Below are 16349 nucleotides of genomic sequence, written 5' to 3' on the forward strand. Positions count from 1 at the left end.
CGTTTTTTGCAGTGGCAACGCTGTGGGTAAAAGAAATTTCGTGCTACCAATCAGCCTGTTGTGGGTGATTTAGCAGCCGCAACTATCGATAACAAATGTGGCAACGCCCGTTCAACTTGTTGCCATTCACACAACAAAGACAAAAAGAAAAAGAGCGAGTTATAGTTTTTTTGTGTCTTGGAAAATACTCGTTCTCTTGGCATTTCCGAAATATAATTTATTTATAGCACAATCAAACACGCACAGACACACACATACAGACGCACAATATGCCAAAACTAAAGAGCTTAATACCCAATATCTTTGGCGGCAACAGAGACGCAAACAGTAACAGTAACAACACAAACATGAATGCGGAGGGACGTTTGGAAACAGATGCATTGCCAGTTAGCGAGGCAGATAACGACATTAGCGGCGCATTATCGCTGACCTCGAATACGCCAACACCATCCGCTGATCTAACCGAATCGGTGCTACGCGAACTCTCCGATCCCAATTACAATTCCATGGATGTGGTGCAGTCGGCGCAAATACCAGGAAGTGCTCTAGTAAATGGCAACAACAGCACTATGAACACTATGAACGTGCATAGTGCACAACAACAGGTGGTGATGAACTTCTCGAATGCCAGCAATTTGCATTTTGGCTCCGTATACAATTTCAATCAAAATCTAACTGGCTGCAGTTCACGCAAAGGCAGTACTAGTACAACGGAGGATGTGGCAGGAGCGTTGCCAGCCGATGGCAAAGTCCGACACTCTGTGCCAAGAAAAACAGTTAGCATCGTAGCGATGATGCAGTCGCAGCAGGAACCAGACGAACGATTGCTAGATGCGGTGGCCACCCACCTAGGCGAGGGCTGGAAGCAAGTGATGCGTGATCTGGGCCATTCCGAGGGTCAGATCGAGCAGGCGATAATTGATCATCAAATGCATGGCAATATCAAAGAGGTTAGTCATGCCGCACTTACCCCACGCTTTGAAATATTAATAGGCATCTATGGCTTTCAGGTGATTTATCAACTGCTGTTACAGTGGCTGCGCAGCGCTGACGATGGCGTTGCCACTGTGGGACGACTCACCACCTTGCTGTGGGAATCCCAGCATCGGGAATGTGTGCAGCGCATGAAACTCGTTTGGAAAGCGCTCGAGAAGCGCAAGACATTCAGTTAGAAATCCAGGGCTACACCATATCTACTTAGTATAAGTCTCTAATTTAGTTGCTTTCAAACCCCACAAACAACTCAGCAATTAGCGTAGAGCATTCTAATTTTTGTGCAATAATATTTGTAAAACTAATTTTTTAGACAAAAAACAGGCATTGTAAAATATTTTTATATACGTAAACTTCGAATAGGTGCCTTATAAAAACAAGTTTGTCCAAGAACTCTTTAATTTTTTAAATGTGATAATGAATTTGTTCCAATTATTAAAAATGATGGCAATAAACCAGAGGTGCGATTATATAATTGTTTATACATATGTATATATGTATATATATATATTAAACAAATGTGAAAACTGTAATTAATATAATTCTTTTATATATTTTTGCACATATGCAAAATCTTTAACTCAAATGTATTTACATTTTTCTATTATGTCACTGATTTTATATACATTCATTTCAAATCTCTCTCTAAACGATCTTTGTGATCTTAGCGGTAAACATATCAATTAACATTTGTGCGCCATTCCCATTGATTGACTGATAATCAGGCAGCTGTTCCATGCGCGCTATCCAGGCGCTAAGTTTTGGATAACGTTTCGATTCGATGGGTGCCAGGCCCAATAAACTGGCCACCGATGAGATGCAACTAAAGTCAGCCAAGGTCAACGTAGAACCGCACAAATAGTTTTGATTAGCCAGAAACGCCTCGACGAAATCGTACATTTCGTAGATGCCATCGATCATACGACGCGGCACCTCAGTCTCATTGTGAAAGAAGAGCGGCACAGAAATATTTCTTATGCAACCTTGAAATACAACGCCCGATTCGAAGTGCAGTCGCTGATCCACCACAGCACGCTTGTAGAAATCCTTGGGATACAGTGCATCATCCTTGCCATATTTGCGTACCAGGTACGCCATAATGGCATGAGAGTCCCAAATGCATTTGCCATCGTCCTCCAGCATTGGTACCGTGTGCTGTGGATTCTTTAGAGTGAACTCCTTGGTGCGCTGCTCGCCAGCCAACAGATTGACTAGCTTGTACTCGTATTGTAGTCCAAGGGCATGCAGTGTCATCTTGCAGGCACGCACAGGAGGACTGGGTTCTAAGCCGTATAACACCAATTTGCCCATTTCTATGTATTCTAGCTGGAGACGTCTGTAAACGTGGAAAGCTTTTGTTCTACTGAATCAATCTCCACTCGATTTTTTTTCTATAGTTCAAGTGAAGCTCTCCGCCTATCTCTCGCTCTCTCTATCTCTGTCTGTCGCTTTGAGCTGTAATCGCTAGTCGCTTTAATTACTATCTGAGAGTATTCCATTTGGTTGTTCTGATTATATAGTTATACTACATATATTATACACGTACACAGCTTAGCAGCAGCCCCAACTGCCAATCCATTAATCAAAGGGGCTTGACCAATAAACATGCATAGATTCAGCTAGAAATAACTATACCTAACCTAATAATAGCTAGAAACAGCTATATTTAAGCGACTACTAGATATAAATGGCTATATTTAACTTAGTAATAGCCAGAATAAGCTTTTGTAATGCTAGTACTAGCTAGAAGGGGCTACAGTTAATCTAATACTCGATACTAGCTGAACACAACGCTAATAAATATCCAATTTTCATCAGAAACAAACATGCTTTTTATATCAGAAGTCTGTCGGTTCGACTTTAAGCCTAATAGATCTATAACCTATCAAAATATTTATAATTATCGTTACTTATATAATACACAATCAAAAATATATACAACATTTCGTTTCGTTCTTGGAAGACCTTTTTATAGCACTCAAAACAACAAATCTTATCAGTGAAAACAACAGAGACTCAGGTGCTGATAGCACAAAATGTGCAAGGTAAGGGAGACACGTGCTTAAGGCATTTAAAAAGAAATGGTCAGGGTTCGTGTAACACTTATATTTATGAGTGAAGTTTATTATATAAAGCAATATACACACCCGTATAAGATTTTTGGCTAGAAAGTCAAAGAAAAACTAGCTAGCACTGGCATTTATTGACAACTAGCTAAAGATATCAAATATGCTGATAGCTTGTATGCGAATATGTATAAGACCTACTTAAGAGCTTAAAATCGTGTCCCAAAAACTCAACATTTGCCATAAACACTCTTAAAATGATTATGTCACATAGCGCTAAGTACAAAGCTTGATCGATGCAAGAAACTACAGCTAGCATAGTAAAACATTACATATGTACTTAAGGAATTTAAGCTGAGAGAATAATTCACCAAGCTTCATAAATTCCCATAACTAAGAGAGCCTTACCTTAGGTTTTTTTTTCAAATAGAAAGAGCCATTTTGGGTATACTTGCCATCTGTATATTTTACATTGAAAAAAAGCCGCCACATATAATTATTATTTCTGCTACTGTGCTCTTATTCGGCCACTGTGAACTTTGCCTTCTTCACTGAAGCTATAAAGAGACGTGCCCCTTCCGCATTCTCTGCATAAACTGGCAGCTGTTCCATGCGACGCATCCAAGCTCTAAGTTTGGGATATTTAACGGGATCTATTTCTACATATGCAACCATTGAGCTTATGGAAGAGATGAGACTAAAGTCTGCAATGGTCAACTGATCGCCAGCAATGTACTCGTGATCCTCCTGATTGAGAAAGGCTTCGACAAAATCATAAGCCTCTACAATTGCCTGTATGCGCTCTTTAGGTACCTTTGTTTGGCCAAGGAAGAGAACCATCCGCGTTATGCTTATCAGCGCGTGGGCAAATACCACGCCCGACTCAAAATGCAATCGTTGATCCACCAATGCGCGCTTGTAGAAATTCTTAGGATACAGGGCATCATCCTTAGCATATTTACGCACGAGGTAAGCCATTATGGCATGCGAGTCCCAAAACCGAGCTGGCCCATCCTCGAGCATAGGCACCGTGTGCTGTGGATTCTTCTGTAGATAAGCAGGTGATAGTTGCTCTGCCTTCAGCACATTCACATTAACGTATTTGTATGCTAATTGCAGAGCAGCCAACGTCATTTTGACTGCACGGGTTGGTGGACTGGGATCCAATCCGTAGAGCGTCAAATTAACCATCTTGCCGGTTCGCAAGCTGAACGATTACTAATAGCATAAGAGGAAATTTCTCTCGATGCCGCCAAAAATAATAATAATAAGAGAGGCAAAACGTATGTCAAAGCATAGTACACAAAACCGAAATAGACACTGCTAATTTAATAAATAGATGACTCTCTTTTCTTAAAGATCCATAAAAATAAAAACAAACAGTCGCAAAGAGAATAATTGTCTTCCTTAGTATAGTAAGGTTAATTTATAAAGCAAAACCTAAAAAGAGCAAAAATAGCTTAACAAAAAAATTTGGCAATTTTGTTTTACCGTTTGAAATGTATCTAATTATGTTTCTCTTTCTCTCTTAATATCACTCACAGCGAAGCACTCTTTTATAATCAACTGCGCAGTTGACTCTTTTGATAACAGTAGAAACAGAATATATATTATCGATTATTAAATAAAAGAAAACATTTATTAAATAGTTTAAGATAACACTATATCACTTAGGCAACTACTTTGAAAGGCTTACTTTTAATAGCAGCTCCAAATTGTTGTGCACCTGTGCTATTTTCCGCATAATAGGGCAACTGCTCCAATCGCTTGATCCAAGCACTCAACTTGGGATATTTAGTGGCTTCAACAGGCACGTAGGCCACCAGAGAGCTAATGGAAGAGATGAGACTGAAGTCGGCAATCGTCAGCTGGTTGCCGGCTATGTAGGTCTGATCCTTAAGGAAAGCCTCAACAAAATCGTAAACCTCAGTAATCGCATCAATGCGCTCTTGCGGCACCTCCGTCTTGCCGAGGAAGAGAACCAGTTTGGTAAGGCTGCGCAGGGCATTGGCAAACACAACGCCCGACTCGAAGTACATGCGCTGATCGACCAGAGCACGCTTTACTAGATCCTTGGGATACAGTGAGTCATCCTTGCCGTATTTGCTCACCAGATACGCCATTATGGCATGAGAGTCGGCAATGTTTGCACCTGCATCTTCCAGCAATGGTACCGTATGCTGAGGATTCTTCTTCAGATATTCCTCGGAATGCTGCTCCTTATTCAGCACATTAACAATTTTGTAGTCATAGGGTAATTGCAGCGCAGCCAGCGTCAGTTTAACGGCACGCACAGGCGGGCTGGCATCGATACCATAGAGAATAGGCTTCACCATATTGTGTACTGTGTTCGGCGTCTGAATAATAACTGACCGGCCTAGAAGAGCGTGGCAACGCTTTTATATGATAGCGACGCTCAAGAGAGTCGAACATGTTCCACTGAATTTACTTACGTGTTCATAGTGAACTTAGCGACTGTTAACTTCCCACGCTCTTTAATTTTTAACTGTCTCAGTAGTTACTGTTTGTACTGCAACGAACTTATATGTGTTTGCATTGATTTCTAACTCGATTGAAAGCAAATGTTAATGTATTTTTAATTAGTTACATAGAGAAAAAGTGAGGCAGATTAAAATGAATTACTGTTTGCTTTATTTTTATGCAAGTAACACAGAACTTAAGCAGTGCATAAGTAGGTGCTTAGATGTTTGCTATTGAACTTTGCTTAGCTCATGCTCTCTTAGTTATTTTTAGAAATTTACTGTTCGCTAAATGTTCATTGGCTGTTCTAGTAGTTTCTCTTCTTCTCTCACTATACGTGGAAACATATGCTTATGCTGACTAGTCGATTGCTTGCTCTCTTAGTGTTTGAAGTATTTGTAAATAAGCTATTTTAACTGTGATCGCGCTCTCTTCAATGCGCTGACGCGTCGTGACTCTGCATTTTCCATTATACTTTGGTAAACAAATATTTCACCATAAAGAGAGTGTTTTTATAATCTGCTATTCAAATAAATGGTTTGTGTTAGCTAATTAACATATATTAGTTAACTTAGGAATTTATTTTAATAAAATGCAACCTAGGTTGCAATTGTAAAGTTTTTCGACTTAACAATTGTCTCTAGTTGTGTAGCGCCCATGCCATTGGCCTCCTCGTAGTAGGGCAGCTCCTTAATACGTTCCAGCCAGGCCAAAATTTTGGGATACTTAGCCGGATCTATCGGCAGGTAGATCCACAAGCCGCTTATCGATGATACAAAGCTAAAGTCAGCTACGGTCAGCTCATTGCCAGCCACAAAATCGTTATCACCCAAAAACAATTCCACTAGATCGTAGATTTCAGCAACGGCATCAATTCGAGACTGTTCGATGACTGTTTCTCCCAGCATTAGGATACCTCTTGTTATGGGACGCAGTGCACCGGTGAACATGAGACCCGAATCGAAGTGCAGCCGTTGATCCACAATGGCACGCTGATGATGATCCAAAGGATACAGTGCATCATCTTTGCCATATTTACCCACCAGGTAGGTCATTATGGCATGCGAGTCCCAAATGCAGCCTTCGTCATCCTCCAGCATCGGCACCGTGTGCTGTGGATTCTTTTGCAGAAACTCAGGTGTCAAATGCTCCCCGTTCAGCAAATTAACGTGCACAAGCTCGAAGGGCAGCTCCAGCGCCTTGAGTGTCAGCAAACAGGCACGCGTCGGCGGACTTGCCTCCAAGCCATAGATTAAAAGTTTCACCATGCTTTAGCGTTGATTGATACAAGGTGACTAACTGCCAGGTGCAAGTCGGCAGGACCTTATATAGTGGAGCTAAGCCTGGGAAATGTTGCCTGGGCTGAGGGTCACCTTGGTGTTCGGTGAATGAAGCCTGCTGCCAGAGGAATAGGAAGAGGAAGGTCAACAAACTCAGCTCGTAAAAAACAAACGATGTCCAAGTAAATAGTTAATTATGCACCCATTTCCATATAGCTCATATTAGTGGGGGACTATTTCAGATAGTATATCAAATTAAATTAAGGTGTTTCTATACTAATTAAGGTAATTTTTAACAATTAGGGATATTAAATTGCTTCTTTTCTTATTAGAAAAAATAATTCAATAAAGAATAATTAACAAATGAGTCAGATAAGTTTTATATTGCTTAAAATATTTAAGAATTTGAATTTCATTTTTATGCCGTTTAATATATATTTATTTTATATTTCTGGTGTATAATGGCTATAATGTAATATGAAAAAAAGAAAATTATGTTTAATAAACATTAGAATAAATATATATAAAATATAAAATATGAATATATAATTAAATTTTAAAAATATTAAAATATATACGTACATTAAAAAATTATAATTTATATTTAAATTTTTTAAATTGTTTACTTTTTTTTCTAATTTATTTATTATTTAAATTTTTTTAAATTTTTAACTTATTTTATTTTCTTCTTTATTTATTATTTAAATTTTTTAAAATTTTCAACTTCTTTTTATTTTCTTATTTATTTATTATTTAAAAGTATTTATCAATATTTCAACAAAAATTTATACAATTTTTTTAGATAATATATTTTATGACAAAATTATAATAACTTTCATAATTTTAGTTTTTTATTTTTAAATGAAAAATGAATTCATATTTATTTAATATAAAAATCAATAACAAAAATTAGCGCACAAATAAAAATAATCGTACATACCTGCTGCTGCTGCTATTTTACAGGGTATCTATAGCTACTCATATTGATTTTACAGCTATTTTATTTCGATTAATTTAAATAATTTATGCATTTCAGGCACACGCAAACGCAAAGTGAATCATTTATGTGATTTGTTTAAGGGTTTTGATTAAAAATAAAACTAAAATAATCTGATGTATACTTATATACATTATATACATGAAATGATAGGATATATATATATACATATAATATCATTTCATGTATATAATGTATATAAGTATACATCAGATTATTTTAGTTATAGCTCGCTGACACATGAGTAAACATTGAGGTAAGAGATAAGATCTAAGCAGTTCAGGCACTTAACGGCGCAGCATTAATAAACACTAAAAAGAAATCTAAAAAAAAACACTTAAACTTGCAGCATTATGACGTCTTTAGATTACTTTTGGTCGTCTTTCAAATAATTAGTTGTTCGTATTATCTAATCTTATCTAATCTGGAAATGTACAAACTGAAATCGTGCACTGGTTGATGGCAGCTGTCTGTGGCAGTAGAAACTCAGTTGCCTTGGCTTGAAGCTAGCGCAGTAGCTGTTACACAGTTATAGTAGATATCTATCATATATATATACTATATCTATATTCGTAGTTGATATCATGGTGCTCGTCCTGTTTGGCACGGAACTGAGTCCGGGCGTGCGCGCTGTGCTGCTCACGTTGCGCGCTCTGGAGTTGGATCATGAATTTTTTCCCGTGGATCTGTTTGCCGGGGAGCACTTGGAGCCGTATTTCGTGCGCAAGAATCCGCAGCGTACGGTGCCAGTGCTGCAGGATAACGAGGCCTGCATCTGGGACTCGCATGCCATCATGGGCTATCTGGTGGGCAAATACGCATTCACCGATGCCCTGTATCCACGTGATCCTCTGAAGCGTGCCTTGGTCGATCAACGTTTGCATTTCGATTCGGGCATTTTGTTTGTGCTCTTCAAGCAGCTGCAGCACCTGATCTTCCAGGAGCAGGTGGCCGAGCTGCCGAAGCCGCTAATTGAACAGGTGCATAAGGCCTACGAGCTGCTCGAACAGTTTCTGGACGGACGCAACTATATGGCCGGCCAGCTGGTGACCATAGCGGACTTCAGCATCGCAGCCACGCTCAGCACACTGCATCTGAGCTATGCGCCCGTCGATGCTGTCGGGTATCCCAAGTTGAGCGAATGGCTGGCTCGAATCTCCGGCTTGCCCTACTACGAGCAGGCGAATCTGCGGGGCGCTCGCCAAATGGCGGAACTGGTGCGCACCAAGCTGCCCAAACAGTTCGACAAGCTGTGGCTCAAGGCCTTCGAGGACATCAAGAGCGGCGCGGGCAGGCAGCCACTAAAGTAAATAACCACTAAAATGATGATTTTTTATGATATTTTTTTTGCCTAATCTAAACACGATTTGAACATATATATATATATATATATGTATCAAATTTCATCAGTCTGCGCTTACCTCTTGCTCTGTTCCTATTAAAACTTTTCAACTTTTTGCGCTCATTAAAATTTAAAAAAAAATGATGCCTTTTTTATTTAAAGAAGAAGAAAACACAAAAATGAGACGCTTGAAAAGCGCAAAGTTTTTGCCGTGTCGTGCATGCTAAAGTTGTTAAATCATAATTAATTTATGACGCCGTCAGCTAGGACTTGGGACACGGGACACGCCGGGTGTCGCGTGTCGGAAGTTCGGAGCTGGGAGTTCTCAGGAGTTCGGGACCAGGTGTGCGGCTCTTGTAAATGGAACCTGCCTAAATGCCTGACTGAGCATCGCTGCCACTGCCTTTACCCTTGCCCACCAGCCACGCCCACTCGTTCGTCCCTTCGTCTTGGCGCACAAGCAAGCGACAGTTAAGAGGGGGTGGGGGCGCAGGCGGACCGGGTTGACGTGGGCAAACTAATTGGTTTAATTTCAACTTTTACTTTGGACATTCGTCTCGCTGCCGACCACGCCTATCGCCCACGGCGTCCACCTGGACGTAGGGTTTTTGTCAAGCTTTCTGCTTGGCCAGATTCGTTTGCGTTTAATGCGACGTGTTTTTTGTTTTTTTTTTTTTTGCATTTCCCGTTGTACGAACGAACTTTGTTGCGACTTTTTCCTTTTTTGCTTCGCTGGCTGTATCAATTTATTGTAGCATGCTTTTAGGCGCTCTTTGAAATATCTCTTTCTCCCTCTCTCTCTCGCTCCAGTGGAATTGAATTGGTTTTCCATGTTGGGGGGGAAGCACGGTCCATAAAAGCGGCGGAAACAAGATGTGGCATAAATGGAGGGGAGAGGTGACAGGGGAGAGGGGAGAGAGGAGAGAGGAGAGAGGAGAGGGAGAGGGAGAGGGGAGAGGGGAGAGGGGAGAGGGGAGAGGGGAGAGGGGAGAGGGAGAGGGGAGAGGGGAGAGGGGAGAGGGGAGAGGGGAGAGGGGAGAGGGGAGAGGGGAGAGGGGAGAGGGGAGAGGGGAGAGGGGAGAGGGGAGAGGGGAGAGGGGAGAGGGGAGAGGGGAGAGGGGAGAGGGAGAGGGGAGAGGGGAGAGGGGAGAGGGGAGAGGGGAGAGGGGAGAGGGGAGAGGGGAGAGGGGAGAGGGGAGAGGGAGAGGAGGGAGAGGGAGAGGGGAGAGGGGAGAGGGGAGAGGGGAGAGGGGAGAGGGGAGAGGGGAGAGGGGAGAGGGGAGAGGGGAGAGGGGAGAGGGGAGAGGGGAGAGGGGAGAGGGGAGAGGGGAGAGGGGAGAGGGGAGAGGGGAGAGGGGAGAGGGGAGAGGGGAGAGGGGAGAGGGGAGAGGGGAGAGGGGAGAGGGGAGAGGGGAGAGGGGAGAGGGGAGAGGGGAGAGGGGAGAGGGGAGAGGGGAGAGGGGAGAGGGGAGAGGGGAGAGGGGAGAGGGGAGAGGGGAGAGGGGAGAGGGGAGAGGGGAGAGGGGAGAGGGGAGAGGGGAGAGGGGAGAGGGGAGAGGGGAGAGGGGAGAGGGGAGAGGGAGAGGGGAGAGGGGAGAGGGGAGAGGGGAGAGGGGAGAGGGGAGAGGGGAGAGGGGAGAGGGGAGAGGGGAGAGGGAGAGGGGAGAGGGGAGAGGGGAGAGGGGAGAGGGGAGAGGGGAGAGGGGAGAGGGGAGAGGGAGAGGGGAGAGGGGAGAGGGGAGAGGGGAGAGGGGAGGGGAGAGGAGAGGGGAGAGGGAGAGGGGAGAGGGAGAGGGGAGAGGGGAGATTTTAGATTTTAGAGATATTTTATTTTATAGATTTTATATTTTATATTTTATTTTATATTTTATATTGTATATTTTATATTTTATATTTTATATTTTATATTTTATATTTTATATTTTATATTTAAATTTTATATTTTATATTTTATATTTTATATTTTATATTTTATATTTTATATTTTATATTTTATATTTTATATTTTATATTTTATATTTTATATTTTATATTTTATATTTTATATTTTATTTATTTACTTTTATTTATGAAAAATTCACAATTTATATTTGATGCTTCTTAGTATGGGAAACTTTTCGCCCGCACATTGACCTCGGAAATCATCAAGGGACAGATCGTGGATGGCCACACCTCCCAGGCCTTGAGCTTGAACAAAACCAGCCTTAATCGCCGCCGTTGTGGGATCCTCATAACCCACCCAGATGCCATTCTCCCCATTATCATCAGCCGCACGATAAGCATAGATGCCAAATCGCTTCGTGGGATCGCCCACCTTGCGCAGATGCTCTGCATTCGTGTCCTTGCCCTGACCTAGATGATGCTGCAACAGATCACAAATCTCTGGCCAACTAAGCAAACCGGGCTGATTCGTCTGCCGGCCACCGGGAGCAGGTCCTTCCGTATCGGCAATTGGCGGAAATCCTGTGATGCCCGATTTGCCTGTCATTTTCCATGTACGTCCATAGCTCGCAATGCCAATGTTTAGCTGCTGTGCATTGGCCGTATTATTGAGCCAATACTGTACCTGCTGGTTAACATTGTGCTTCGCATCGCGATCGTACATGGCATATAGTGGAGCAGGCAGATCCGCTTGCTTGGGATCACGTTCTGGTGTTTGGAAGTCGTAGGTGCCCAAATTGACGAAGTCCACAAAGCTCAGCACGGATGGTATATCTATGAAGACTGCAGCAGAGCTTGAAGTGAGATTCTAGTTGATATTGCATGAGGTACTTACGCTCTGCATCCACGTGTGGCAACATGCTGAGTGTCAACTGCTTGCCATTGCGCTGCAGCTCCAGTCGCAGTTCCCTGACAAACGAGGCAAATTGCGCCTTGTGCTCCTCGGCCTTGGGATCGACCGAGCTGCTGCTGAACCAGCCCTTGAATGAGCTCCAGGCACGCTTCAAGGCGCCTTGCTGCTGCTTGGGCTTAAGTGGCGGGAACTGCCAAGCCAGGTCCAAGCCATCGAAGCCATATTTAGTCAGCTCCTCTCTGACGCTGGCCTTGAAGCTATTACGACTCTCCGGCAGCTCCAGCAAACTCAGATACTTAGCATTATCCGGCACGCCCTCTGCATTCAGATCTCGCCCACCGCCCACAGAGAGCAGTATACGCAAATGTGGATGCTTCTGACGCAGCGAGGTAATATGACTATAATGCTGACGATTATAGCTAAGCTCGGGACTTAAGCTCTTGATCTTAAAGCTCTCCGCATCGATGCCGGCATAGCCATAAATCAGGTAGTTGCAAAAGCCCAAGGCGGGCTCCAGTTCGTTCAGTGAAAGTTGTGCGGGCCCTGCAAGAAAACAAAAACATGAATTTGTACACATTATATTTGTGTATCAAGCAGAAGAGATAACCTCTGCTTCGCCCTGCCATTTGGCATATAAAGATTAGGCTTTGCTCACCTTCACGCACGAAACTCGACGCGTCGTAGTAGCAAACGAGCTTGGCCACATCTGCTTGGCTTACAGGGCAGCTACCCAGCCACAGCACAGCTACTAGGAATATCCAAGCTTTGGGCAACATCTGGCTGAGTGGAGGAGCACTGTGTGTGCTCGCTTTGACTTAGGTTGGGAAACTGAAATGCTGAAATCTTGCTGATAGCATGAATACTAAAGCTCGGGCGCAGCTTGAAACTAATTCAAAAACAACTCGGCGATAAGGTGATGGCATTACTTTGACTATAGACGATGCTCAATAATTGGGATTTGTCATAAATCAGCATGTGTATGGTTGTACTGGCTGCAGTACATCTATAGAGAGATATATATTATATATATGTATAATCGCTTTCCAGCAGCTTTTCACGCTTGCACGAACAATTTTCCAAAACACTGAACAATTTTAGCTATTTATCTTTGGTGTGCAACATCAAACGATTACTCAATCACTTAATAAGTCAATCACTTAGGTGAATGAGTCTCTAAGTCAATTTGTCAGTCGCTCAGTCAGTGCATTTGTGCATCAGTCTATCGGTACATCAATCAGTCTGCACAGTCAATCAGTTTGTTGCTGTCAAGCAATCAGTGCGTCAGTCAATCAGTTCTTTAGCTAGTCTATAAGTCAATCAGTGGAACACAAATTCAATCAATCAGTCAGCAAATTTGTATGTTAACAGTCTATCAGCCAACCAAGTGGATCAATCAAGCCGTTAGCCCGTCTGCTACTCTATCAGTCAATCGGCTAATCCGAAAGTCAATCAGACAGTCAAACAACTGCTTTATTTACCAGTCAATAAATCATGCATTGTTCAGTCGAACTCAGCTAATCAATTTTTTAGTCAATCAATTTTTTTGACTCAATCAATCATTTAGGCAATTTTCAAATTTTGTCAACTGGGTAATCAATCAGCGAATGCTTGATTGATTGACCGAGTCAAGCACTAACACACTGAGTATAAATATGTCTATATCTATACCTATTCATCAATCAGTCAATCATTCAAATCAGACAGTCAGGGAGTAACTTATTTAGTGAGTCAATCAGGCGGCAGTCAATCAGTTAATCAGTCAATTTAACAGTCATTTAACAGACAATTTATTAGTCATTCAAGCAGCTCTGTTTGTAGTCAATCAGTCAATAAAACACTGATTAGACAATCACTCAATCAATCAATCAATCAGTTAGTAAGTGAAGCACTCTGCTCTTTGTCTACTTGAGCAGCGAATCAGCTATGCACTCAAATCACTCAGCTCAGTAGTCAGTCAGGTAGTCACTTAGTCAGTTCAACAAGCTGTCAATCACTCCATCAATCACTCAGAGCGCAGAATCTTATGTAACTTTGAAGACTTTGTTCTTGACAATTTGTGTATAGAGCAAAGATTAAAGGGTTTAGTGCTTATAATCATGTAACTTAGTCTTATATATACTTGGGTACATACATATAAATTTATATATAATTATAAATATATATATATATATATATATATATATATATATATATATATATATATATATATATATATATATATATATATATATACACTTAAATATATACTCCTCCATTTAGTATCTAAGAAAACTTAACCAATCTCAATATTCAATTAGCTCACATCAACTTTTCACTTAGTCGCAATTTGGCTTTTGCCAGCGCATAGCTGCTTAACAGCATTTCAATTACGTAGTGTGATTAAGACATCAAGACTTAACGCATTCCAGGGCCGTACACATATGCACATATATCTATAGATATATATCTATGGCTAATGCAAGACAACCACCAAAAACACAAATCCCCAACTCAAAAAGGAGGAGATTGAAATGGATTTTACTCGGTTATGGCTAATGGGGTTGTGTGGTTCAGCCTGAAGTGGGCTTTGCTGAGCCGCCATGCTCAACACACACACACACACACACACACACACACACATATATATATATATATAGAGAGCTGTCATTAGTTGCTGTCGCTTTTGCCAGCGGCACTCTTTGGCTCTTGTCTCTGGCTCATGTCACTTTGACGCCATCACACCTACACACAAAGCAAACAACATACAACCCCCTCAATATGCCCTGCCACCCCTCTACCTCGCTACCCCCTCGCTACTCCCTCGCTATCCGCTCGCTATTCCCAGCTGACAGTAATGTTTTGTGACCAGCTTAAATACATTAAAGCATTCGCTGTCTGACATACAACATGGCAAATGATGAGCTACACTCACCCTTCGCACACTCCCACACACACACACACACACACAACAACAACTGGCACTTAAAACGTGCTGAGTGTCCTTTAGAGGCTTTTACATGTGCCCTCGAATGCTTTTGCCCAGTTGATTAGCAATTTCGCTCACGTGGCGCTATTTGTTGGCTTCAGTGGGCGATTGGGGGCGTGGCAATTGTTGACTGTTTGGCCTTTAGAAAAATAATTTTATTTTCCATGTTTATTTTTTCCCTCTTTTGTGCATGTAAACTTATTCAATAGCAAAACTTTTTTTCTTGCAGAAATTTTCCAGCTTTTCCTGTTTTCATCTCTTTGGCCAGCTTGTTGCTGAGTTGAGTGCCAGCACTGAAGTGTTTAAACAAATCCTTTGCGTAATTACTTTGCAGCGAAGCTCCCTCAGCTCAAATCTAGCCGCTCAGACCCTGGCAGCTTAAGCTGCTGCCTGTCTTACCCTTTCGTCTTTAATAGATTTGTCCCCAGGGCTAAAAACACAAAGCCAGGCGTAAAAGGCATTTAAAATTTACCCCATTGCAGCTGTCTCTTATAATGTTTTCATTTTAACTGTGGACTGTTTAAATGTTTTATGTTATATGGCTAACGGCATAAGCTCTAAACACGCATACGCCCAGTGCGCCGCGCCTAAAAGATGCAACAAAAAACTTCCGCTTCCGTTTGTCAAAAAAATAAACATAAATTTTATAGAATGCCAACGCATAAAAACCACACACACGCACATAAGCACACACATGTTAAAAGCCATAAAACTAACCACAAACACACACACACACACACACACTCGCACAACAGCAACAACAACGGCAGGGCGTGGCAAATCAACAGAATATTTCATATATATGGCCATGCACAGACGCCCCAGCAAAGTGCACACATGTTCATGGAAACGCCCACAATTGCCCACACACATATCATAAACACACACACACAGCCCTACTCCACAGGTTGACAATAAAACGCTGGTCGTAATAATAAACTAATAGTGCCCCAGCTGCCAAGAAATGCCTCTGACTGTCTTTTGTTCTGCTCCCACAGCCAACTGCTATGCACATATAACACACACATACATACATACATACATATATACACGCATACATATATACTTATATAAGAGATAGGAATAGAAATATATATTTGCGTAGGCAGAGCTGTGGCTATGTTCTAAACTGGGGCATTGCAGACTTTGATGAATAAACTTTGCGTTAAAAGTTTCAAGCAACTAACATTGTAATTAATGTTAAGCTACATTCAGTTAATAACAGTATGTTAATTATAGATGAGGCACAATGTTTATATACCAAGTATTACAGACCTTCTAGTACCTTGTGAAAGCCGCTAAAAAATTTATAAAATAATTTCAGTTGAGCCACGTTTAACAGTATGTTAACAACATATTCCATATTCCATATTCCATATTTCATATTCCATATTCCATATTCCATATTCCATATTCCATATTCCACATTCC

The 16349-nt window shown here is 41.6% G+C and overlaps 7 protein-coding genes across 8 annotated transcripts; 2 read left to right on the forward strand and 5 right to left on the reverse strand.

Annotated features, from left to right (window-relative positions):
- The first annotated feature begins 107 nt into the window (after positions 1 to 107).
- LOC111602252 (protein immune deficiency) lies at positions 108 to 1381 on the forward strand. The gene is made up of 2 exons (XM_023319243.2): positions 108 to 950; positions 1011 to 1381. The coding sequence occupies exons 1-2, from the start codon at positions 270 to 272 to the stop codon at positions 1170 to 1172; spliced, it is 843 nt and encodes a 280-aa protein (XP_023175011.1). The 5' UTR covers positions 108 to 269; the 3' UTR covers positions 1173 to 1381.
- A 207-nt stretch (positions 1382 to 1588) lies between these two features.
- On the reverse strand, positions 1589 to 2380 carry LOC111602225 (glutathione S-transferase 1). Its single transcript, XM_023319205.2, has one exon. It carries the CDS (start codon positions 2302 to 2304, stop codon positions 1639 to 1641), a length of 666 nt encoding a protein of 221 aa, XP_023174973.1. The 5' UTR covers positions 2305 to 2380; the 3' UTR covers positions 1589 to 1638.
- A 1100-nt stretch (positions 2381 to 3480) lies between these two features.
- Positions 3481 to 4261, reverse strand: LOC111602254 (glutathione S-transferase 1-like). 2 transcript variants are annotated; one of them, XM_023319247.2, is made up of 2 exons: positions 3873 to 4261; positions 3481 to 3806 (listed from the first exon to the last, which is right to left on the reverse strand). In XM_023319247.2, the coding sequence occupies exons 1-2, from the start codon at positions 4248 to 4250 to the stop codon at positions 3579 to 3581; spliced, it is 606 nt and encodes a 201-aa protein (XP_023175015.2). In that variant the 5' UTR covers positions 4251 to 4261; the 3' UTR covers positions 3481 to 3578. The 2 variants fall into 2 exon arrangements, with proteins under 2 accessions (XP_023175015.2, XP_023175014.2); XM_023319246.2 differs by having other exon boundaries at positions 3482 to 4261.
- A 453-nt stretch (positions 4262 to 4714) lies between these two features.
- Positions 4715 to 5436, reverse strand: LOC111602248 (glutathione S-transferase 1-like). The gene has a single exon (XM_023319240.2). The coding sequence runs from the start codon at positions 5393 to 5395 to the stop codon at positions 4730 to 4732; it is 666 nt and encodes a 221-aa protein (XP_023175008.1). The 5' UTR covers positions 5396 to 5436; the 3' UTR covers positions 4715 to 4729.
- Positions 5437 to 5709: 273 nt separating this feature from the next.
- Positions 5710 to 6826, reverse strand: LOC111602266 (glutathione S-transferase 1-like). The gene has a single exon (XM_023319261.2). It carries the CDS (start codon positions 6806 to 6808, stop codon positions 6140 to 6142), a length of 669 nt encoding a protein of 222 aa, XP_023175029.2. The 5' UTR covers positions 6809 to 6826; the 3' UTR covers positions 5710 to 6139.
- A 1478-nt stretch (positions 6827 to 8304) lies between these two features.
- On the forward strand, positions 8305 to 9177 carry LOC111602273 (glutathione S-transferase 1). Its single transcript, XM_023319269.2, has one exon. The coding sequence runs from the start codon at positions 8402 to 8404 to the stop codon at positions 9125 to 9127; it is 726 nt and encodes a 241-aa protein (XP_023175037.1). The 5' UTR covers positions 8305 to 8401; the 3' UTR covers positions 9128 to 9177.
- Positions 9178 to 11236: 2059 nt separating this feature from the next.
- On the reverse strand, positions 11237 to 12806 carry LOC111602272 (chitinase-like protein Idgf5). Its single transcript, XM_023319268.2, has 3 exons — positions 12609 to 12806; positions 11936 to 12496; positions 11237 to 11883 (listed from the first exon to the last, which is right to left on the reverse strand). The coding sequence occupies exons 1-3, from the start codon at positions 12727 to 12729 to the stop codon at positions 11237 to 11239; spliced, it is 1329 nt and encodes a 442-aa protein (XP_023175036.2). The 5' UTR covers positions 12730 to 12806.
- Between the last annotated feature and the right edge of the window lie 3543 nt (positions 12807 to 16349).

Source organism: Drosophila hydei, unplaced genomic scaffold (assembly GCF_003285905.1).
Source record: "Drosophila hydei strain 15085-1641.00,03,60 unplaced genomic scaffold, DhydRS2 tig00008122-arrow-pilon, whole genome shotgun sequence".
Classification (NCBI taxonomy): Eukaryota; Metazoa; Arthropoda; class Insecta; order Diptera; family Drosophilidae; genus Drosophila; species Drosophila hydei.

What these genes read in the sequence shown, in the direction of transcription:
- LOC111602254 (XM_023319246.2), bottom strand. Translation starts at nt 4,250, where the DNA reads ATGGTTAATTTGACGCTCTACGGATTGGATCCCAGTCCACCAACCCGT.
- LOC111602273 (XM_023319269.2), top strand. Translation starts at nt 8,402, where the DNA reads ATGGTGCTCGTCCTGTTTGGCACGGAACTGAGTCCGGGCGTGCGCGCT.
- LOC111602266 (XM_023319261.2), bottom strand. Translation starts at nt 6,808, where the DNA reads ATGGTGAAACTTTTAATCTATGGCTTGGAGGCAAGTCCGCCGACGCGT.
- LOC111602272 (XM_023319268.2), bottom strand. Translation starts at nt 12,729, where the DNA reads ATGTTGCCCAAAGCTTGGATATTCCTAGTAGCTGTGCTGTGGCTGGGT. An exon ending in GTCGAGTTTCGTGCGTGAAG is followed by an intron (nt 12,497 to 12,608) that starts GTGAGCAAAGCC and finishes GTTTTCTTGCAG; the next exon opens with GGCCCGCACAACTTTCACTG. An exon ending in GCCACACGTGGATGCAGAGC is followed by an intron (nt 11,884 to 11,935) that starts GTAAGTACCTCA and finishes GCTCTGCTGCAG; the next exon opens with TCTTCATAGATATACCATCC.
- LOC111602248 (XM_023319240.2), bottom strand. Translation starts at nt 5,395, where the DNA reads ATGGTGAAGCCTATTCTCTATGGTATCGATGCCAGCCCGCCTGTGCGT.
- LOC111602225 (XM_023319205.2), bottom strand. Translation starts at nt 2,304, where the DNA reads ATGGGCAAATTGGTGTTATACGGCTTAGAACCCAGTCCTCCTGTGCGT.
- LOC111602252 (XM_023319243.2), top strand. Translation starts at nt 270, where the DNA reads ATGCCAAAACTAAAGAGCTTAATACCCAATATCTTTGGCGGCAACAGA. An exon ending in TGCATGGCAATATCAAAGAG is followed by an intron (nt 951 to 1,010) that starts GTTAGTCATGCC and finishes TATGGCTTTCAG; the next exon opens with GTGATTTATCAACTGCTGTT.